At 51.6% G+C, this 19195-nt stretch overlaps 1 protein-coding gene across 5 annotated transcripts in view; it reads right to left on the bottom strand.

The window, feature by feature from the left end:
- LAMB3 (laminin subunit beta 3) overlaps window positions 1–19195 on the bottom strand; it is a 190462-nt gene that overhangs the window by 35452 nt on the left and 135815 nt on the right. Inside the window, exons 2-6 of one of the 5 annotated variants that reach the window (XM_069544248.1) lie at window positions 19043–19125; window positions 12594–12694; window positions 7160–7337; window positions 5429–5493; window positions 4226–4380 (exon numbers count right to left, since the gene is read on the bottom strand). In XM_069544248.1, the coding sequence (XP_069400349.1) occupies window positions 4226–4380; window positions 5429–5456 (183 nt within the window). In that variant the 5' untranslated portion in view covers window positions 5457–5493; window positions 7160–7337; window positions 12594–12694; window positions 19043–19125. Of the gene's footprint in view, window positions 1–4225; window positions 4381–5428; window positions 5494–6293; window positions 6444–6887; window positions 7416–9756; window positions 9936–12593; window positions 12879–19042; window positions 19126–19195 lie in introns of those variants that run through there. The other 4 variants (XM_069544246.1, XM_069544245.1, XM_069544247.1 and 1 more) reach the window with 4 other exon arrangements.

The following is a 19195-nucleotide window of genomic DNA, read 5'->3' as shown; positions in this document are numbered from 1 at the left end:
CTTCAATAACTGTGCAACTGCATGTCCTGATCCAAGAAGTAGTGCTCAGGAAAATGACTGACAGGTGAGGCGGCCTCTGCACGCAGACACAGGTCCCGGGAGGCCAGTGGGCGAGGGGCTGGGACATGTAGCCCCTTCCAGACACCAGGCCCACCGTCACTCAGCTCCTTTTTTAATGTGGTCCACACAACAACCCTGGAGGAGGGCACGGCAACCTACTCCAGTATTCTCACCTGGAGAATGCCGTGGACAGAGGAGCCTACCGGGCTGCAGTCCATGGGGTCACAAAGAGCTGGACACGGCGGGAGGACCTTAGCATGCACGAACACAGCAGCTCACTGAAGGGGGTGCTATCATCCCTCCTACTTTTCAAACAAGGACCGACGGCTTGGGGAAAGCACAGAAGGAAATGAGGGTATGGAGACATCGCAGACATTTTCATCCATGCCTTGGGCTTTAGGGGGAAACGGTACAGTGAATTCACCCAGAGGTTACCTGGGAGCTGGAAGAGAGAGAGCCAGGGGACAGGGTGCAACTTCCGCCTCAGGCTCTTTCGGTAAGGATCAGTCTGGGTTCAAGTCCGAAACAGTTAATGGGTAGTCAAGGCAGGGAGACCCAGAACAGCAAAGCTGGGCAGGGGGTGGGGGGACAAGGCAAAGCTGGCCGAGCCCTAAGTCCGTTGTCAAGGCTGCAGTATGGACACAAAGGCCAATACGATTAAGCCAGTGAGACAAAAGCAGGCAGAAGAGGTGGCCGACAGGCTAAGACTGGCCCAGGAGAAAGCAGCCATACTCTGAGGTCAGGAGCTGGGAGAGGCCGTTTGGAGCTGGAAGGCGTCCCCACTGCCCCCGAGTTTCCCCAGGGTTGGCAGGGGGCAGCGAGCAATGCTAAAATGTCCAAGAGTCATGAATCCCCAGCGCACTCGCATTTATGTCACACCAGAAGGCAGGCAGGCGGCAGCGGCTGCGTGAATTTACTGGGCTCAGGGCCCACCTTGTCACCCCTGCAAGAAACTACAACAGAGGCACTAGCCAGGGGCTCTGACTCAAGTCAGGTGTATACATGGCAGGAGGGGCTGGCAGAGAGGGATGGGGAGGTCGGGGCTGAGGGGCAGGCCTTGGCAAGGCAGCTTTGTACCATGCCGCCCTCCTCTCCAGCTGGGCCTGGCCACTGCAGCGCCATCTCTAGCCACTCAGAAAACTCAGTTCCTAGGCATTTCCATCAGAAGTTTGGGGGATCCCAGCACACACCTGGACGTTCCCATGGGGATGGGGATAAGAGATACCTCATGGAACACTGTGAAAATTAATTGAGATAATTTATATAAAACAGACTCAGCCTAATGCCTGAGACATATAATATGTGCTTAATAAACTATAGCTTTACTATAATATCATTTAATTATAAAAATAAACTTGAAAACTGATATTAGAACTCATGAGAGTTGTACCTGGATTCCTAATTCTCATCACACAGCCCCCCGTGTGCCCAGGGAGGGTTCAGGGTCCACTCGGACAGAGGAGTATCTGTGCCTTCACGTATGTCTTCACTGCTGGCAACCAATGGCCTCTGGGAGGGGAGGCCGGAGAGAAAGAAGGAAAGAGAAATCAGAGAAGGCAGAGAGGAGGCAGGTGGGGGAGAGAAGCTGGTTCCCCATGGTCAGCTCATTCCGAAAGAAAACTGGAGCAAAGAGCGACACGAAAGACCATTGGTCTAACTCCATGGTCATGGAAAGGAAAAGCGTGCATGGAAGAGGAAAGCGAGATTTAGAGGGGGTGATCTTTTGCCCAAGATCACACTACAAGTTAGTGGCAGACTTTGGGCTACACACTACACTCAAGATGCCCTATCCTCTCCTCTTCCGAGAGGTTACATGGATTTATTCCCCTGGTAGACGAGGGGAAGAAAGAACCAATGCATCTCAACTTTCACAGCAGCAAAATAGCTGAGATTTATCCAATCCATCGGGTTGCAAAAGTCTAGCCTTCTCTTTCTGCAAGCTCCTATGTGTTCTCAAACTGCTGCTTAAGAGCAGGGCAGGCAGTTGGCTCCCTGGGGCATTTGAGAGAGGCAGAGGGCGGGACAGGATGGAGTGTGGCCTAGAGGGAGGGAGGGAGGCTGTCCAGGCAGGCCTGGCACTGAGCCTCTCTCAGCAGCCTCGGATCTCTGCCCAGTGTCCATCCCTGAAGGTGGCTCCGCCCAAAGAGAGGACCCAGCAGAGGACATCCTGAAAATTTTAGACATGGCCCAGTGGTACAAGATTGGAGGGCAAGTGGGAAGGGGGCAGCTGGACTCATTCTGTTGTCTGGAGAGCTCCCCACTGCCAGGTTCCCTGATGCCCACAGGGAGGACTCGCCTGCTGCTGGCCATCTTTCCCAACACTGTCAGATGGCCTTTCTCACGTCCAAGTGGGTGAGGTGCAGAAACCACAGCCATCTCCGCGCAACACCTCCAAAGCCAGGACCCAGGGCCATCTATGATCACAAGCGGCCAAGAGGACACAGGAGGATAAGAGGCCAGAGGTGGGGTCAGACGCCACCGCATGGCCCTGAGGACAAGGAGCGCCGAGGGAGAGGGAACCGCAGACACCCCAAGCCGCCTTTGCGGCCATCAGCCTCTCACTCCCTTTCTTGCTCTGTCTTTTTAATGCCAAAGATGCAGACTCAAGGGAAAACGACTCCCTCACTCTTTCCTGTCTAAATCTATGTATTGAGGGCCAAAAAAAAAAAAAAAATGGCCAAATGAGACGGGCAGCTGGGAAACAAGAAAACACTGGGTGATTTCCACCTTGGGCAACATAAGGAGCAAGGAAAGACCTCAAACTTACTGATGGGAAAAGAAAACTGAAGTTCCTACCAGAAAGGTCCAGAAGCAAAGCAGAAAACTCACAGTGGCTCTTTGAAAAATAAATCAGTTGCTTAAATAAGCAAAGCGTTCCAATGTCTGGATTTGCTCAGCTGGGTTCCTTATCAGCTGAACCGCTGAACCCTCTTGCTAACCCCCAGTCACTTTGCCTTTACCTCACTGATCTGTGTCCTTTAATGGCAATTTGAATATTTTCCCAGAGGGAAGGATAAATTAGGAGGTTGGGATTAACAGATACCCACTACTGTGTATAAAATAGATGACCAACAAGGACTTACTGTATAACACAGGGAACTATGCTCCATGTCTTAAAATAGCCTATAAAGGAAAAGAAACTTAAAAAAGACCACAACTGAATCACTTTGCTATAACCCGAAACTAACACAACATTACTAAGCAACTATCCTTCAAAATAAATGTTTATTAATTGTTACTGGAGGATAGTTGCTTGACAGCGTTGTGTTCGTTCCTGCTACACAGCTAAGTGAACCAGCTAGATTAGCACACACACGTGTCCCCTCTTTCTTGGATTTCCTTCCCACTTAGGCCATCACAGAGCGCTGAGCAGAGATCCCTGTGCTGCCAGTTCTCATCAGTTACCTGCTTTAACCACAGTAGTGTTTCTATGTCAATCGCAATCTCCCAATCCATCCCACACACAAAAATTTTTTTTTAATTAAAAGGAAATTCTGCAAAATAAATAAATAAGTCTCCCGCTTTGCCCAGGGCGGTGAAACATGCAGACCAGACATGCAGAGACCGGAGGTAAACAGGTTGGCTCTTCACACATGACAATTACAAAACCTAGAAGGAGAGCCTCCAGCCTACAATCACACGGTCTTCTGGTAGCTCCAGCCCCACCCTTAGCCCAACACGGGCAGAAGAGAAGGCAGCAGAGTGTGGCCGGCGCACAGCTCCCTTCCCGCTTTGGCAAGAAGACAAGCCGTGCACACATCCCAGCATCTGTGCGCCACCAGCCTTGACTCTGTCCATCAAAGATGGCACCTCACCCTCCACACACCTAAAGGACCTGTCTCGAACTACTGCTTATGCCCCAGATTTCAGCGACTATCCTGCCCAGGGCCAAGGGCTGAGAAAAACTCCAGCTTTATTAAGCAAAAGAGGAAAAGGATCTGTTCAGTTAAAAGGCATTTTGAGTACGTTTTTCTCTTGCTCATCGAAGGTGGAAATTCCTGAGAGGCAGAGATCCAGCCTTATGCTTTGCTTACATTCCCCACAGTACATGGGGCTGGGCCTACACCAAGTCCACCCTAAGTGTTCAGTGAACAGATGGCAGGCTCCCCCCGTGCCCCACGCTCGCCTTCTTCCAGCCCCTGGAGGCCGTGGAGGAAGAACCTACCTCACCATACTGGGCGCAGTAGGTCTCAGGCTTGGTCAGGCCACAGGTGGATGAAGCTCGGAGAAACCGGGTCCTCCCGATGAGCAGGTCCCCAACAGGTGGATAGCAGGCCCCGCGGGAACAGGCTTGCTGGGCACACAGGAGGCTGGGCAAGCCTGAAATCACAGAGGGCTCAGGGGGTGCTGGGGTGGAGCCTAAAGAGAGGGCAGTCTAGCCGGCCACCCCAGTGCCCCCCAAGGAAGCAGTCATCCATCAGCAAGGCTAGACCCTCTTCCTTGCCTTCATGCTCCGACCTACTGGTGGTGGGAATATTGCAATCCTGGTGCTGTTTGGTTCTTAAAAAGCTGATTTTATAGTCTGTAACTCTCAGCTTTAAAAAAGCAGAAACTGATCCTGAAATGTGGCATCCATATGTGGCTTTTAGAATTGAGCTGCGGACACACGCTTGCCCTCGCCTGTTAACGGAGCAGCGCTGGCTGCTGGCTGTCCGGGGGACACGGGGAGAGACCTGCCTTCTGTCTGCTCCTTTATCTCTGAAAGTTGCCCCGCCACACTTTGCAAATAACCAGCTGGTAAAGAATCCGCCTGCAACACAGGAGACCCCAGTTCTATTCCTGGGCCGGGAAGATCCCCTGGGGAAGGGATAGGCTACCCACTCCAGTATTCCTGGGCTTCCCTGGTGGCTCAGCTGGTAAAGAATTTGCCTGTAATGCAGGAGACCTGGGTTCAAGTCTCTGGGTTGGGAAGATCCCCTGGAGAAGGGAAAGGCTATCCACTCCAGTATTCTGGCCTGGAGAATTCCATGGACTGTAGAGTTCATGGAGATACAAAGAGTCGGCCATGACTGAGCGACTTTCACTTCACAGCTGCAGCTCCCTGAACATCGGGAACTCAAGGCATGATGGCTCTGGGACCAGGTTGAGAGTGAGAGGATGGAAAATAAATGCAGCACCAGAGCACTGGGGCTGCCACAGACCACTCTCAGGCAGGAAGAAGGCATTTGGGAGCCTTTTAAGAGTCTCATCTTCTTCAGAGGCCCCCAGGACAGAGAAACCTCATGGGCACCCCAGTAGATGAGTGTTCCAAACCCCAGGACCCCGGGTGATGGGTGACGTTCACACTTTGATAGACTGTCCTCCCACCCATGGCTGGTCCTCTCTCTGCTGTATGACAGGGCCCAGAAGGACGGGAAAGGATACTCACCAAAATACAGGAGAAGGAGCGGCCTCATCTTCAGTTGACGAGGCGATCCCCACTCAGGACCTCACCTAGGGCATAGCAAAGCAGCCTGGGTGAAGCCACGCAGACCCCTAGGTTGCACTGGCCCTTTGCTGTTTCTGGACTTGGGTTTTCTCAGAAGCCTTTACTCAGGGCCTCGGCCTAGGACACTTCTGAACAGCAGGCGCATCTGTAGCCAAAACCTGGAAGACTCCAGAGACCTGGGCCCCTGTCCCAGCTGGCATGTGACTCCCAGGCTGTCCTGGGAGAATGCCACTACATCCTCCTGGACTCCAGCTCCCCCTTCTGAAACAGACGGGAGGGATCAACCCTGCCCTGCCCCCCATGGTCAGCAGAGCAAGTTGGGGAGCCAGAAAGGACTAGGCTCTTTGCAGGAGAAGTCTGTGGCCTCAGTGTCACCCTAGGAAAGAGGACTGGCCTTTCTCAGGCCCTGGCCCACCTACAGGCCCAATGGTGAGTGGCTCAAAGAGGCTGGTGGCCTGGAAGGGAGCCCTCTCCTGCTGTTGACATGGTCTCCAGTATCTCCCACGGCCACCCTGAGGGTGAGACTATGGTGCCCGCATCTCTGGGCTGAGCAGGTTGTGGAATACAATGGGGAAAGAGAGGGAGGCCTGAAGTGTTTAAAAAGTGAGTGAGGAATTCATCTGAACTGGGAGCAACTCAAAATGTCTCCAGTGATGCACTGGGGCTGTACAGGAGGGCTGGGGGTTGGGAGGCCACAGAGCAGGGATTCTGAAGGAGGCTGGGGTGGGGCGTGATACTCGAAGGGTCCTAGAGGCAGGGTGCTGCCCTGCTGAGGCAAGCCCCGCCCTGCTCATGGGGCACCCACCTCTGCCTCGGATCAGATGCCCACTCAGCTCCAACAACAGCCACACATTCTTTTGGCCTGGATGGAGGGATGGGGGAGTCGGCAAGGCGGAGCAGGGAGGGACTGGGGACCCCCTGACATCTTTAAATCAAACATTGTGAGGCTTCAAACTCTTTCCCTCCAATCCCATATCAGAGCAGTCAGGGGCCCAGGGAAGAGACAGGTGGCCTGAGCTCACACAGCTAACTGTGGCCCAAGAGGAAGATCCATCATCTGGCTTCCTCCAGGGGCTGGAACCTCGCCCTCTCCCTGCCTGGAACTAGGCACTGTGAGCAGTTCTTAGAAGAGGCCAGCCTGCCCTCTCCTTCCTTCTTTGTGTCCAGCCCCAGCTCTGAACTTGCTCTCTTCTAAGTCACCGAGATGCTTATCAGATGGGAGAAAGCAATCCAAACAGCGGTAGACTCTACACCCAGACTTTGGATCCCAATGGGCTCAAGAACTGAAGCTCCCAGGAAGAGGAAGGAATCTGGACCTGCAGCCAGGCCCCAGACACCCAGGTACACAAGCCTGGGCCCACCTCGGCCCCCACGGGGCAGGTGAAGACAGGTAACAGACCTTGCTCCGTGCTGCCGCGGTTCTCTCTCCAGATCACCTCTCCGAGAAGCTCCCCTTGAATGTGGGGGTCTCCTCTCCTGGCTCCCAGTTTTTAAACAACGGCCTCACCTCTGGAGACTCCCCGGCTGGGCGTCGCCGGCTGCAGGGCGGGACTCAGGAATCTGGCCGCTGGCACACCCGTCTGCCGTCACAGCACCCCTACCCCCACCCCAGACAGGACCAGGCAGGTGGAGGCAGTCCGGAGGCCTCACGGCAAGATCGGCAGTGCCCACCTGCTTGCTGTGGGTGGGTGGGGGCTGCACCAGGGAAATGTGAGTGATCACAGGAGACCAGGATTCCTGGGGGCCGGTGGGGTGAGGGGGTGATGGCCACTTGCATTGTGACAGCCGCTGCGCTGGGTGCTTTCCCAAGGCTCATAGAGGTCAGCCTCTCCTGGGGTCCTGGGCCACCCTGGACAGAAGACCACGCAGAGAACAGAAGGATCAGGGCTTGCATATCGGCTATTACAGCTCCAGACCTGTCAGCGAGCTGGAAGGGGAGAAGATGCAAACATTGAGGACCCTGGAAAGCACCAGACCCCTCCCAAGGGAAAGCAAAAAAGTAGAAAACCCCTGCTTCTTGCTGGGGGGGGGGGGGGGTTGGGGGGATTAAAAGGCTATGGTTCATCAGGAAGGGGTCAGAGCCCAACCGACCCAAGAAAAGCTTAGGAGGAATCAACAGGCATGAACTCTAAATGTTTCCCCTCCGGCTCCCTCGCAGCCTTGGCAGGGAGCCCAAGGACAGGTAACTACCTGTGAGTCACGGCTCCCAGCTCAGGGAAAGGCTGCTCTCCCAGCCCTTCCTACTGGGCAAGAATGCCTGCCTAGAGGGCCAGAAAGCAGATCTGACCACAAGGGTGGGAAGGGAGGGCTGAGGCACAGCTGGACCGACTTCCCCTGGGCCCCCCCCAGGCCTGAGAACACAGCTGCCTTTGTGGGACGCTGGGCGGCTCCTGGCTCGGGGCTTTGGGCTGCGAGTGGCGGTAATGACAGTCACAGGGGCTGGTCTTGGAGGACATGCCTCCCCTCCACCAGGCGAGGGTCCGAGGGCTTTTAGAGCGATCCGGAAGGTCACCCAGTCCAGATCTTGGCTGCGCACAGCCTACAGGGGCATTGTTTGGACACAGTCACCTCCAAGTTTCTATTAAAGTAGATTCTACACAAGCTGGTCCAGCCTGTCAGCGTCTCCTAAGAGGGAACAGGAGGGTTGTGTCCAAGAAACTGGTTTGAGAACCCTTCAGGGCAAAATGGAGGATTTTGTGGATTAAATGGTAAACTGGGCATTTCTAACCCTCAGATTCTCATATAGCCCAAGAGGTTTTGATAGGCAGGAGAAATACTCCAAGTAGCAAATGGACAATAAGCAAAACAGACATTGCCGTACATGTTAGCGTCTTGACCCGTGTAAACATTCCAATAAAATCTGGCTTAACAAGCCAGGATCAGTACAAGAAGCGGGCCTTCCTGGGCCCTGCCTCTGCAGCAAGAACACGCACACAGTCTACAGCCCCCACAGGGAAAGGTCACTGCTCACACCGCTGGGGCTTTAAGCCCACCCGCCCGGTCTCTTTCTCTCCACCCTGCCAACTCCTTGAATGCAGGGCTTCCGGGAAGCCTGGCCCCTCATGGAGCTCTGTCCTGCACCCACCGCCAGGAAGAGGATGTGATGCAGAGCTCAGAACTCAGCAGAAGAGGCAGTTGCTGCCTTCCCAGATCCCCAGACAGGCGGGGCGAGCAGGCGGCAGGAGGCTGAGCCCTTTAAACGCCCCTCCTCCTCTCCCCTTGAGCGGCCAGGAGCCCAGGTAAATAGGTGTCTCAGACTTCACAGGCCGGGGCAGGTCCCAGTGCGGTTTGGCTTCACAAAGGGGAAAGCCAATTGCTCTGTGTGGGCCCCTACACCCCATTCCGCATTCCCAGCCCAGTCCAGGACGTTGCTTTGGCAAACCCCAAGGAGGGCCCAGCCAGCCTCACCCCTCAGGAACGCTGAGCACTTCCCAGTGGGGATCTAGCCCCCAGCCCCCACCGGCCAGGACCGCAGGGCCCCAGGCACAGGCCTTGAACTTCAGAACTCAGTTTGTTCAGAGACAGGAAGTCTAATACAGAGGCAGAAGCAAGGGTAGGACCTGGCAAGGACTAAAGGCAAGCTGGGCACTGCTCTGACAGCCTCTTCTCCACATCCCCTTCCTCTCCTGCCACCCACCATCCTGCCCCAGAGCCCCCACCCTCAGCTCCCCAGAGCCTTGGCTTGTTAGAACCAATGCTCAGGAAAGGGGTTCTCCTTGACCCACACCCCCATTGCTCTCGCACTGATGTCTGTCCATCCAGCAATTCTGTTGCTCCCGCTTCCAAAGGCAGAGGGGGCTAACAGAATTAACCTGGTGGCTCAGACGGTAAAGAATCATCCTCCTGCAGTGCAGGAGACACGGGTTCAATCCCTGGGTCGGGAAGATCCCCTGACGAAGGAAATGGCACCCACTCCAGTATTCTTGCCTGAAAAACCCCATGGACCGAGGAGCCTGGAGGGCTGCAGTCCGTGGAGTCTCAAAGAGTCAGACGTGACTGAGAGACTAATGCACACACGCCCCCAGGTTACAGAAACGACACCGGGTCAGGGCAGGCAGGTCTCGCCCTCTGCCTGTTTGTCCGCCGTCCCTCACGACATCTCAGGAGTGGCCTCGGAAGCTGCCGTCTCCATCACCCATCTGACAGGCTCAAGCTGTGCACATTGCCAGGGAGATCAGCCAGGGTCTGATGAGTGAGAGAGAAAGGCATACGGAGCAAAGAATGGAGGGAAGGAGGGAGAAGAGAAGAGGCTGAGAAGGCAAGAGAACCTGGTCCAGGCTGTGAATGCCGAATCCCAGGTGTAAGAGGAAGGGACACTGGGTGACTCACGGCTCGGGCACCACCTGGACCCAGTGAGTCACGGCTGAGTCCTCGTCTGTGGGGCTGGGTGGGCTCCAGGAAGGGCCCTGCGGATCCGCCATGTGACTAAAGCTGGCGTGTCTACTACGCTCCAGCCGCAGCTGTTCAGCCACCCAGACAATCGGTCACTCCTCACGCACCGGAGAGAGGAGGCGGGGCTTTCTGAACTCAGGCTGGAGCCCAGCCTCGGGCGGACCTGGAGAAGGCAGAACAGGGCCCTGGGCTGCCATCGCGGGGTGACTCTCTTCCACAGAGTCCGTCTTCCTCCTCCCTCCCCTTCTCAGCCTGAACTGCGATCAACCCAGGCCTGAGGTCTGGGAGAGACCCGGCAGCAGGCCGAAGTTAACCAGAGCTGACATCCTCTGGTGAGCTCACTGCGCCCCGGGCCCTGTTCTAAGCTCATAAATGTATCCCCACATTTCATACTCACCATGTCCCCATGAAGTAGACACTTATCATCCTTTCTTTGAAGATGAGGACAGTGAGGTACATCTTCAACAACTTGGCCCCAGCTAATAAGTGGTCATTGGAACCCAGACCAGTTTGCTCAGCACTCATGTTCTTCGCCACCGTTATTCAGCCGCTCAGTCATGGCCGACTCTTCGCGACCCCCATGAACCACAGCACGCCAGGCTTCCCTGTCCTTCACCATCTCCTAGAGTTTGCTCAAACTCATGTCCACCAAGTCAGTGATACCATCCAACCATCTCATCTTCTGTCACCCCCTTCTCCCCCTCAATCTTTCCCAGCATCAGGGTCTTTTCCAGTGAGTTGGCGCTTTGCATCAGGTGGACAAAGGATTGGAGCTTCAACTTCCTAACCACTACTTAGAGTTTAAAGTGGCCTGAGCTCCCTGCTTCCACACTCGGTAAGCCTTGACCAGAGTCCACCAGACTCTGAACTTGATGTTTCCCAAACCTAATCAGGACCTGATATCTGAAAATTGTGCTTTTGGAGCACTAACGTGGACCGGAGACTCCTGGGGAAACACCGATGCTACAGAAACACCCAGAACACCCACCACAAGGTGCCTTCCTGTTTGTTTTCCCATGCAGACAACATCTTCTGTGTGGGCACAGTTGGAGAAGGTGCTGGGCTCCAGCTGCCCCATCTCAGAGCCTCTGGCATTTACAGGCAGGGTCTCCCCCTCATGTCAACAGGAAGCTGCTCTGAGTGAGGACGTGAGTGCCCCACAGGGGTGGGAGGACAGAGAAGGTGAGCAGACAAACAGCACAGATTGCTGACAAGATTAAACAAACAAGATGCAAAGTGAGGATCGGATAACACAACTCCCCTGTCGCCAGAGAAAGAGGAATCTGCCGGGGTCCAGCCCCGGTGGATCCAGGGAATTCGAAGGGTGGACGGAGTCGGCGAGGAAAACTTATTTATTTATTCATATAAGATTAGATTAGGAAGAAGTAGTGTAGTAAGAAAATTAAGTGGAGAGAAAAGGCTGATTAACTTGGGTTACGTGGAAAACCAATAAAGTTCCAGACAAGGAGCTTGCACCATCTACTTTAGGCCGCCGGCGCCCGTTTGAATATCGGAGAGTGCCCGCCTTGGGCTCTCTCTCTTTTACGGATCTTAAAAGCCGGGACAAGTAAGTAGATATAGTGAGCCTCCACGTCCCAGATGGGAATTCAGCCTGAAATTAGAGTAAAGAGGAGATACGGGGGAAACCAGTCCAGCAACTGGCTCTCCTTCTATTGTCCTTCAAGGCCCTTTATACTTTTGATTATACATAGAGATCAATGGGTAATACAAAATTATGTAGCGTTCCCAGCCGAGACTCTTTCCGTATATCTTTTTGTATACAAAAAGTCTCAGGTGATTTACATTATCTTCTGGCCAAGAGGCTTGTTAACACTTTTTGGCTCTCTTCCTTAATGAAAGTTAATTTTGTTTCCCCTGAAGTGTTTTTCTTTAATCTGCATCTCCTTAAAGCGTTAAAGTTACATCTCTATTGAACAAAGGTGCAGTGGGTTATAACAAAGAAGGTACTTAACTCAAAGTTAAGTTGCTAATACCAGGTCTACTACTTGTTTTTCTAATATACCAACTATATCTAAAAATAAAGGATATGAAAATTTAGCAGCAAGCATTGACTCAACAAATGAAACTTTTAATCAGTCCTATTCTAAAGATTTTGACTCCTCGGAAGCCCCTACATTCCTAGGATGTTTTAAGCTTCCTGTGCCTCCTGCGGTCAGGAGGCCTCAAACAATCACACACACAGCTGTACGAGTCCTGCAGGCAGGCTAGAAAGCCATCAGAGGGGTTTTTGGATTGAAACACTCTTTCAAATGCAGAAGACTAAAGCCCTGAATTGACTTTTTCCAGAGAATGTCAGAAGAGTGGAAAAGCAGGCAGATTCTTATTTTGGGGGGGGCGGGGGGGGTGGATGCTCAGGAAATTCCAGGGGGAAAACCTGAGGTCTGATTAGCCTTGCCATCAGAGCTCTTGCCGCATGACCTTGTCACAGGTGGAATTCCGGGCAGGAATCCCCTCCTCTGAGGCCAGGGCCCCAGTTTCTTCCAGGTCCTATCTCCCACGTCCTAGGGTGCATTGCCAAATGTTGCCCCCTCCTGAGGGGTACAGCCCAGTGCAGCCGGCAGTGTGGTGGGGTCGAAGGCTGGCTCCTGGCTCCCCCGAGAAGAGGGAGGAATATCTCGGCATCTCTGCCACTTTTGCTGACCTCCCAAATTCCCGAGCTTTTCCCAGGTGGCGCTAGTGGTAAAGAACCCACCTGACAATGCAGAAGACACAGGAGACATGGGTTCCAACCCTTGGTTGGGAAGATCTGCCACTCCAACATTCTTGCCTGGAGAATCCCATGGACCAAGGAGCCTGGGGGGTACAGTCCATGGGGTCACAAAGAGTCAGACACGACTGAGTGACTCAGCACCCACTCCTCCTCCGACGGGCTGGCTCAGACCAAGGCCCCTCTCCACCCCCCACCGCCCCTCCCCCTAAGGTCCAGTCATTGCCCTCCGTGAACTAGGTTCTCAGAACCTAAGTCCAACCTCTGTGCACTTTGGCCACAAATTTGCCATGTGGAGCTGGCCACGTGGCTGAGAGGAGAGAGGCGTATACCTGACGCGGGGAAGTGCAGCCACAGGTGAGGTCAGGACCCACTGGGCATGGCCAAGAGGGACCAGAGTCGGGGTACAGGGGAAACCAACCTCGGGAGATCGGCTCCCTGCACTAGCGGAGGGGACTTTAAAATTCCAAACAGCGTCTCTAAAAGGACCACCGGGAAACAAACTCAGGTTCCTACTGCTCAGACTGGCGTTTGAGGGCTGAGTAAGGACAAACGAGCCTCTTGCGGTTGGAAGGGTAGCGGGCACGGGTGTGTCTGGCTTCTTGCCTGGAATCAACCACACCTGAAGGCGTGGAATCAGCACCTCCCTTCAGTGCTTGTGGCCACATCGGGCGGGTCTCTGTATGGACTTGAACAGTTCCCGGACCCAACTCCACTTCTGCTTCTCAACAGAAGCACAGACTTGGGAGAACCCCGCTCTGGGCCTCAGTTTCATCCTTTGTAAATAGAAGTGTTGGATTTTACCAGTCCTCAATCCAGGCTGTCCTCAGAATTACTTGCAGAACTTACAAAATCATATACTTAGGTCAGGCCCCAGCCAGAGATTTAATGGGTGGGCAAAGGGGCAGGGACATTGACAACGCTTTTAAAGCTCCCTCGAAGCCCCCTCCAGGCTTCCCCAGTGGTTCAGCAGTAAAGGATCTGCCTGCCAATGCAGGAGCCTCAGGAGACACAGGTTCGATTCCTAGGTCGGGAAGATTCCCCTGAAGGAAGGCATGGCAATCCACTCCAGTATTCTTGCCTGGAGAATCCCATGGACAGAGGAGCCTAGCAGGCTACAGACTATAGGGTTGCAAAGAGTCGGACACGACTTAGCGTGCTCAAAGTCCCCTCCAGCTTTAGGGTGCCCTGCTTTCGGGGCTGGTGGTTTAGGACAGCACTTGAAAGCCTAGAGTTGAAACTGAAAGAGATAAAGGTACAGGTCTTGGTTCTGCACTCACCAGCTGTGTGACTCTGCACAGCCAAAGCTACTTGCATCCAATGGGACCAATAACAGTCCACCTCACTGATCCTTGTAAAGATCAAAGGGAACGATGCATACAGGACTCTCAGCAAAGTACCTGGCTGGCTGTGTGCTCTATCAAAGTCTGTCCCCACGTGTGCGTCACACACACAGGTGTTGGGGTATGAGCAGCAGTCTTCGCAGCAGCTTGTAACAAAAAGCAAACCCCATTCCATCCAGATATCTGACAGCTCACTTATCAGACAGTGGGTCAACCAGGAGGCCTCGGGTCCCCCATTCCACTCTGTTCCCCGGGTGAAGGAGAATTCTCGAGGAGCAATGATCTGGACCCCAAGGGAAGAGAGGCCACTCAGGGGGCCAAATGAGCTAAGTTCCTTGAGAGCAAGGTGACACTTCCGGCCTTCCTAAACAGGGAAAGACACGGGGTGGGATGTTTACAAACAGAGGGCAGAACAGCAAGCTGGAGCATAACCGACATTGCTTTATGGCCTTCAAGAGTTAATAAAACCAGAGTCCAACACCTGATAAAGAGAGGCGTCAAAGCTGGTCTGGACCGCAGCTTGTCACTTATGTCGGGGCAGTTGCCCAGCAAGTCTGAGGGCGACAGAGAAAAGGCGCATTCTCTCCCTGGAGCCTCTGCTCGCTGCTGCTGTTGCTTAGTTGCTAAGTCATGTCCGACTCTTCTGTGACCTCAGAGACTGTAGCCCACCAGGCTCTGCTACCCATGGGCTTTCCCAGGCAAGAATACCGGAGCGGGTGGCCACTTCCTTCTCCAGAGGATCTTCTAGACCCAGGGATCAAATCTGTGGCCCCTGCAGCTCCTGCACTGACCGGCAGTTTCTTTACCATTGAGCAGCCTGAGAAGCCCATATGTACAATGGGATATTACTCAGCTATAAAAAAAGGAATGAAATATTGCCACACGCAGCAGCATGAATGCACTTAGAGATTATCACACCAAGTAAGGTCAGTCAGACAGAGAAAGACAAATACATAACACTCATACATGGAATCTGAAAAATAGTACAAAGGAACTTGCTTACAAAATAGAAACAGATCCAGACATAGAAAACAAACTTACGGTTACCACAGGGGAAGGAGGGGAAGGGATAATTTGAGAATATGGGATTAACAGATGCACACTCCTATATATAAAACAGAAAAACAACAAGCATTTACTGTACAGTGAAGGGAACTAGACTCAGTATCTGGTGATAAACTATCATGCAAAAGAGTCAAAAAAAGAATATGTGTGTGTGTGTGTGTATATATATATGTGTGTGTGTGAGACACAATATCGTAAATCAACTATAATTCAATATTTAAAAAGAAAAAGGAAAAGTACAGAGAGGACAGGGAGGGAATATCCAAAATGTTAACATTTCTCATCTCTTTATAGTCCTCTGATGCTCTCATCTTCCACAATAAGGCCATTTTACTAGAAGAATCAGTAGAAAATAAAGTGAAATCTTTCAGGAGAAGGAGAGAGATTTTGTCCACCTACAACTGATTCATCTTTCCTCTCTCTGCTCCCTCCTTTGCCCTGAACTTTGTCCACTAAACCCACAGACTGCCCCAGTGATCTACAAGTTTTCTACATCTTTGTATATTTCATAACATGTGGTTTCCCCCTCTTAGGAAGTGTTGCTTCTTGAGGTTGTTAGATTTACTTCAAGAAAGCACTTAACACAGTTCCTTAGTAAATGTGTGAGAAAATAAGGCATCACTCTAAACATCACATCTACAATAGCTCATTTAAGCATCACAGCAGACTTTTAGGGTGGTTGTTTGAAGGATTTATTATTATTCCCTTTTTTATAGCCTCAGCATTATTTGGTAGCTTGTTCAAGGTTTCCAAGTGCAATTGACTAAATATGAATCCCCAGAAATTCATATGTTAAAACTCTAACTCCAATGTGATGGTATTAGGAGGCAAGGATGTTGGGAAATAATTAGGTTTACATCAGGTCGTGAAGGTGGAATCCTCATAGCAGGATTAGTGCCCTTACAAGAAGAGGGAGAGATACCAGGGTCTGTCTCCATCAAGGGAGAACACAGCCAGAAGGCAGTCCTCTGCAAGCCAGGAAGCCAGTTCTCACCAGGAACCCACTCTGCTGGCACCTTGATCTTGGACTTCTAGCCTCCAGAGCTGTGAAAATGAATACCATGTTGCTTAAGCCACCTATTGTGGTATTTTATTAGAGCAGCCTGAAGTGATAAAGACACAGAACTAGTGTTTTAGCCAATATGGGCTTCCCTGGTGGCCCAGACAGTGAAGAATCTGCCTGTAATACAGGAGACCCAGGTTCGATCCCTGGGTCAGGAAGACCCCTGGGAGAAGGGAATGGCTACCCACTCCAGTATTCTTGCCTGGAGAATCCCATGGACAGAGGAGCCTGGCAGGCTATAGTCTATGAGGTCACTGCAGTAATAAACTAACTGCAAAATCTCAGCAGCTTAACACAACCGACAAATGTTTATTTGCTGCTTGCACAGAGTACAATGCAAGGAACAGCGAGAGGAGGGGGCCTCTGCTCCACAGGTTCCCAGGGACAGCTCCCATCTCGTATCCGCAGCAGCCAGGACACGTGGTCTTTACGGCCTCGGCAACAAGGCTACATGGCACCGAGGAACTCTCTCCAGTTACCCCAGGCTTCACAGTCATGCTGCTTAGGACCTACTGGGCAGAGCTACTCCCAGGCCTCCTAAGAGATCTTCCTACATGTCCACAGGGTGAAAAGGAAATAGGACTTACTGGCTACATAGCATTGTCCACCACAACCAGTCTGTGGTGGAACCAGAACCCAACAGCCTTAAGTTCCCCAAATCCCTGCTCTTTCCACTACAATGTTTGGCCTCCCCAAACTGATAGAATTTGCTTTACATTTAAAAAAAAGGAATTTTCATGACAGAATAATTTATAGACTGTGACTCCTCAAGAAAACTGGTAGGGAAAATAGCCACAGTGAATGCTCTAGATTTGCAAAACCAGTCACGTATGAATGTGAGAGTCAGACCCTGAAGAAGGCTGAGTGCTGGAGAATTTATGCTCTTGTATTGTGATGTTGGAGAAGACTCTTGAGAGTCCCTTGGACTGCAAGGAGAACCAACCAGTCCATCCTAAAGGAAATCAGTCCTGGATATTCACTGGAAGGACTGATGCTGAAGCTGAAACTCCAATACTTTGGCCACCTGATGTGAAGAGCTGACTCACTGGAAAAGACCCTGATGCTGGGAAAGATTGAAGGCAGGAGGAGAAGGGGACGACAGAGGATGAGATGGTTGGATAGCATCACCGACTCGATGGACATGAGTTTGAGCAAGCTCTGGGAGATGGTGAAGGTCAGGGAGAAGCCTGGCGTGCTGCAGTCCACGGGGTCGCAGAGTCAGACACGACTTAGTGACTGAACAAAGCATCACAAGATGGCCTCATAGAAAAACCTTAAGCACAGGCAGTGACATCTCTACAAGTTGTACCCAGAGTGTAAATATCTTTGAGACATTAACATCACTCCAGAGTCTAAGGGAAAATCCACTGGGGATGCAAATCTTCAAGGAGAAGATTCTGATATGCTATTAACCAACCATCCTAGTCCATCCTCACATTAGCCCTGAGTTTCACTTCCCAGGACACCCTTCAGTTACAGAAAAATGCTCGGTCACCTGGTTGTACATTGATACTTTTTCTCCCTGACAGCTTCTCAAGGCATGATCTCAAGTGGCTCAGTCATCTCTGCATGAAAATGCACAGTGATCTGAGAAAGTACAGTTGGCCCTACAAGAAAAACCCGGGTGGAAATAGCACGTGAGAATAAAACTCTCCCATAGGAAAGGGCTCGGGAAGCTCCTCTCTGGATGTTGGCTCACTTCAGCAAAGTGGTCTTCTTTGAGGAGCTGGGGGAGAAAAGACTATGACTCTGCTTCTACTGCTGCGCCCTGATGTGCAGGAGGCTTTTCCCAGCCAAACATCAAGGATTCATCCTGAGTCTACAGATGCATCAACACCTCCATCTTTTTCAAGTCAAATACCATTAAAACCATTCAAGTCTGGTGTCATCTTGAATTCGTGCTATTTCTTGACAAGCATGTACACACAAACGCACACACACAGAAGCACATACAGGCCTTTGCACTTTTTCCTACTGCATTTTGTTTTGTGAGTTTTGGCTTAGCGCTCCATTTGCAAACTTGGATTTGGTAAGCACTTTGACCTATCCACGCTCCACCATCTCCAGGTTAAAGTCCAGAGTCCACAGTCAGGCTCTCAGAATTCTGCTGAAGAAAAGCTGCCTTTTTGGCCCTAATTCACACAGCCCTGCTTTACACAAGTGCTCTGATCCAGCCATTTCATTCCCTTGACTACTCTTAGGCTTGATTCTTCTGGCTCTGACTGTCTATATTGCCCTTCCCACCTCTTGTGTACTTGGCCAAACCCTAAATCCAAGATTCAGATTAGATTCTGGTTAGGTGGTGGCTTCTCTGCTATTTTCTGTAAATTCTTCCCAAACTCCAGTAGCAGACCTTACAGATACAATTCAATTAACAACCAGTTCTAATCTGTCTTGTAAATCCCTTCTTTCTCATATTTACATACTTAAGGCTATTCAACATTTATTTACTTTGTGATTTGCTCCCAATTCTGCGTTGCAAACTCCTTAAGGAGAAGGGCAAACCTTGGCCACTCTTTCTGTCCGCTGAGTTATGCGCACCCATTGTCTGCCCATGGTTAAAGGCTCAACAAACGTACACTTATGTATTAGTGGGCTTCCCAGGTGGCACTAGGTAAAGAAATCACCTGCTAATGCAGGAGACATAAGAGTTTTGATCCCTGGGTTGGGAAGATCCCCTGGAGGAGGCCATGGCAACCCATTCCAGTATTCTTGCCTGGAGAATCTCATGGACAGAGGAGCCTGGTGGGCTACAGTCCGTAGGCTCGCAAAGAGTCGGACACGACTGAAGCAAATTAGCACGATGTACTAGTATGAATCCTTGATGCAAGGAAAAACCTACCAGAGCGTGTTTGAAGAATATGATGTCATGAATATCATCCTATAACTCCCTCTCAAGACAACATAGATAGAAAATCATCCAGAAAAAGAAAAACCTTTTTTATCCCCTTAAGAATTAGGACCTGAGAAAATTCATGAGGAGTCGATCCACTGATCAGCAGACTTTCACAGCTGTGCTTCCTTCCCCGTCCTCCATGGCTGGTACCTGGGGACAGAATGGCCAGGAGTCAAATCGGAAGTAGATTCGGTGTTTGGAATTGAAATATTTCTGGAGT

Source organism: Ovis canadensis, chromosome 12 (genome assembly GCF_042477335.2).
Source record: "Ovis canadensis isolate MfBH-ARS-UI-01 breed Bighorn chromosome 12, ARS-UI_OviCan_v2, whole genome shotgun sequence".
NCBI lineage: Eukaryota > Metazoa > Chordata > Mammalia > Artiodactyla > Bovidae > Ovis > Ovis canadensis.
This window is presented reverse-complemented; position numbering and strand designations above follow the sequence as displayed.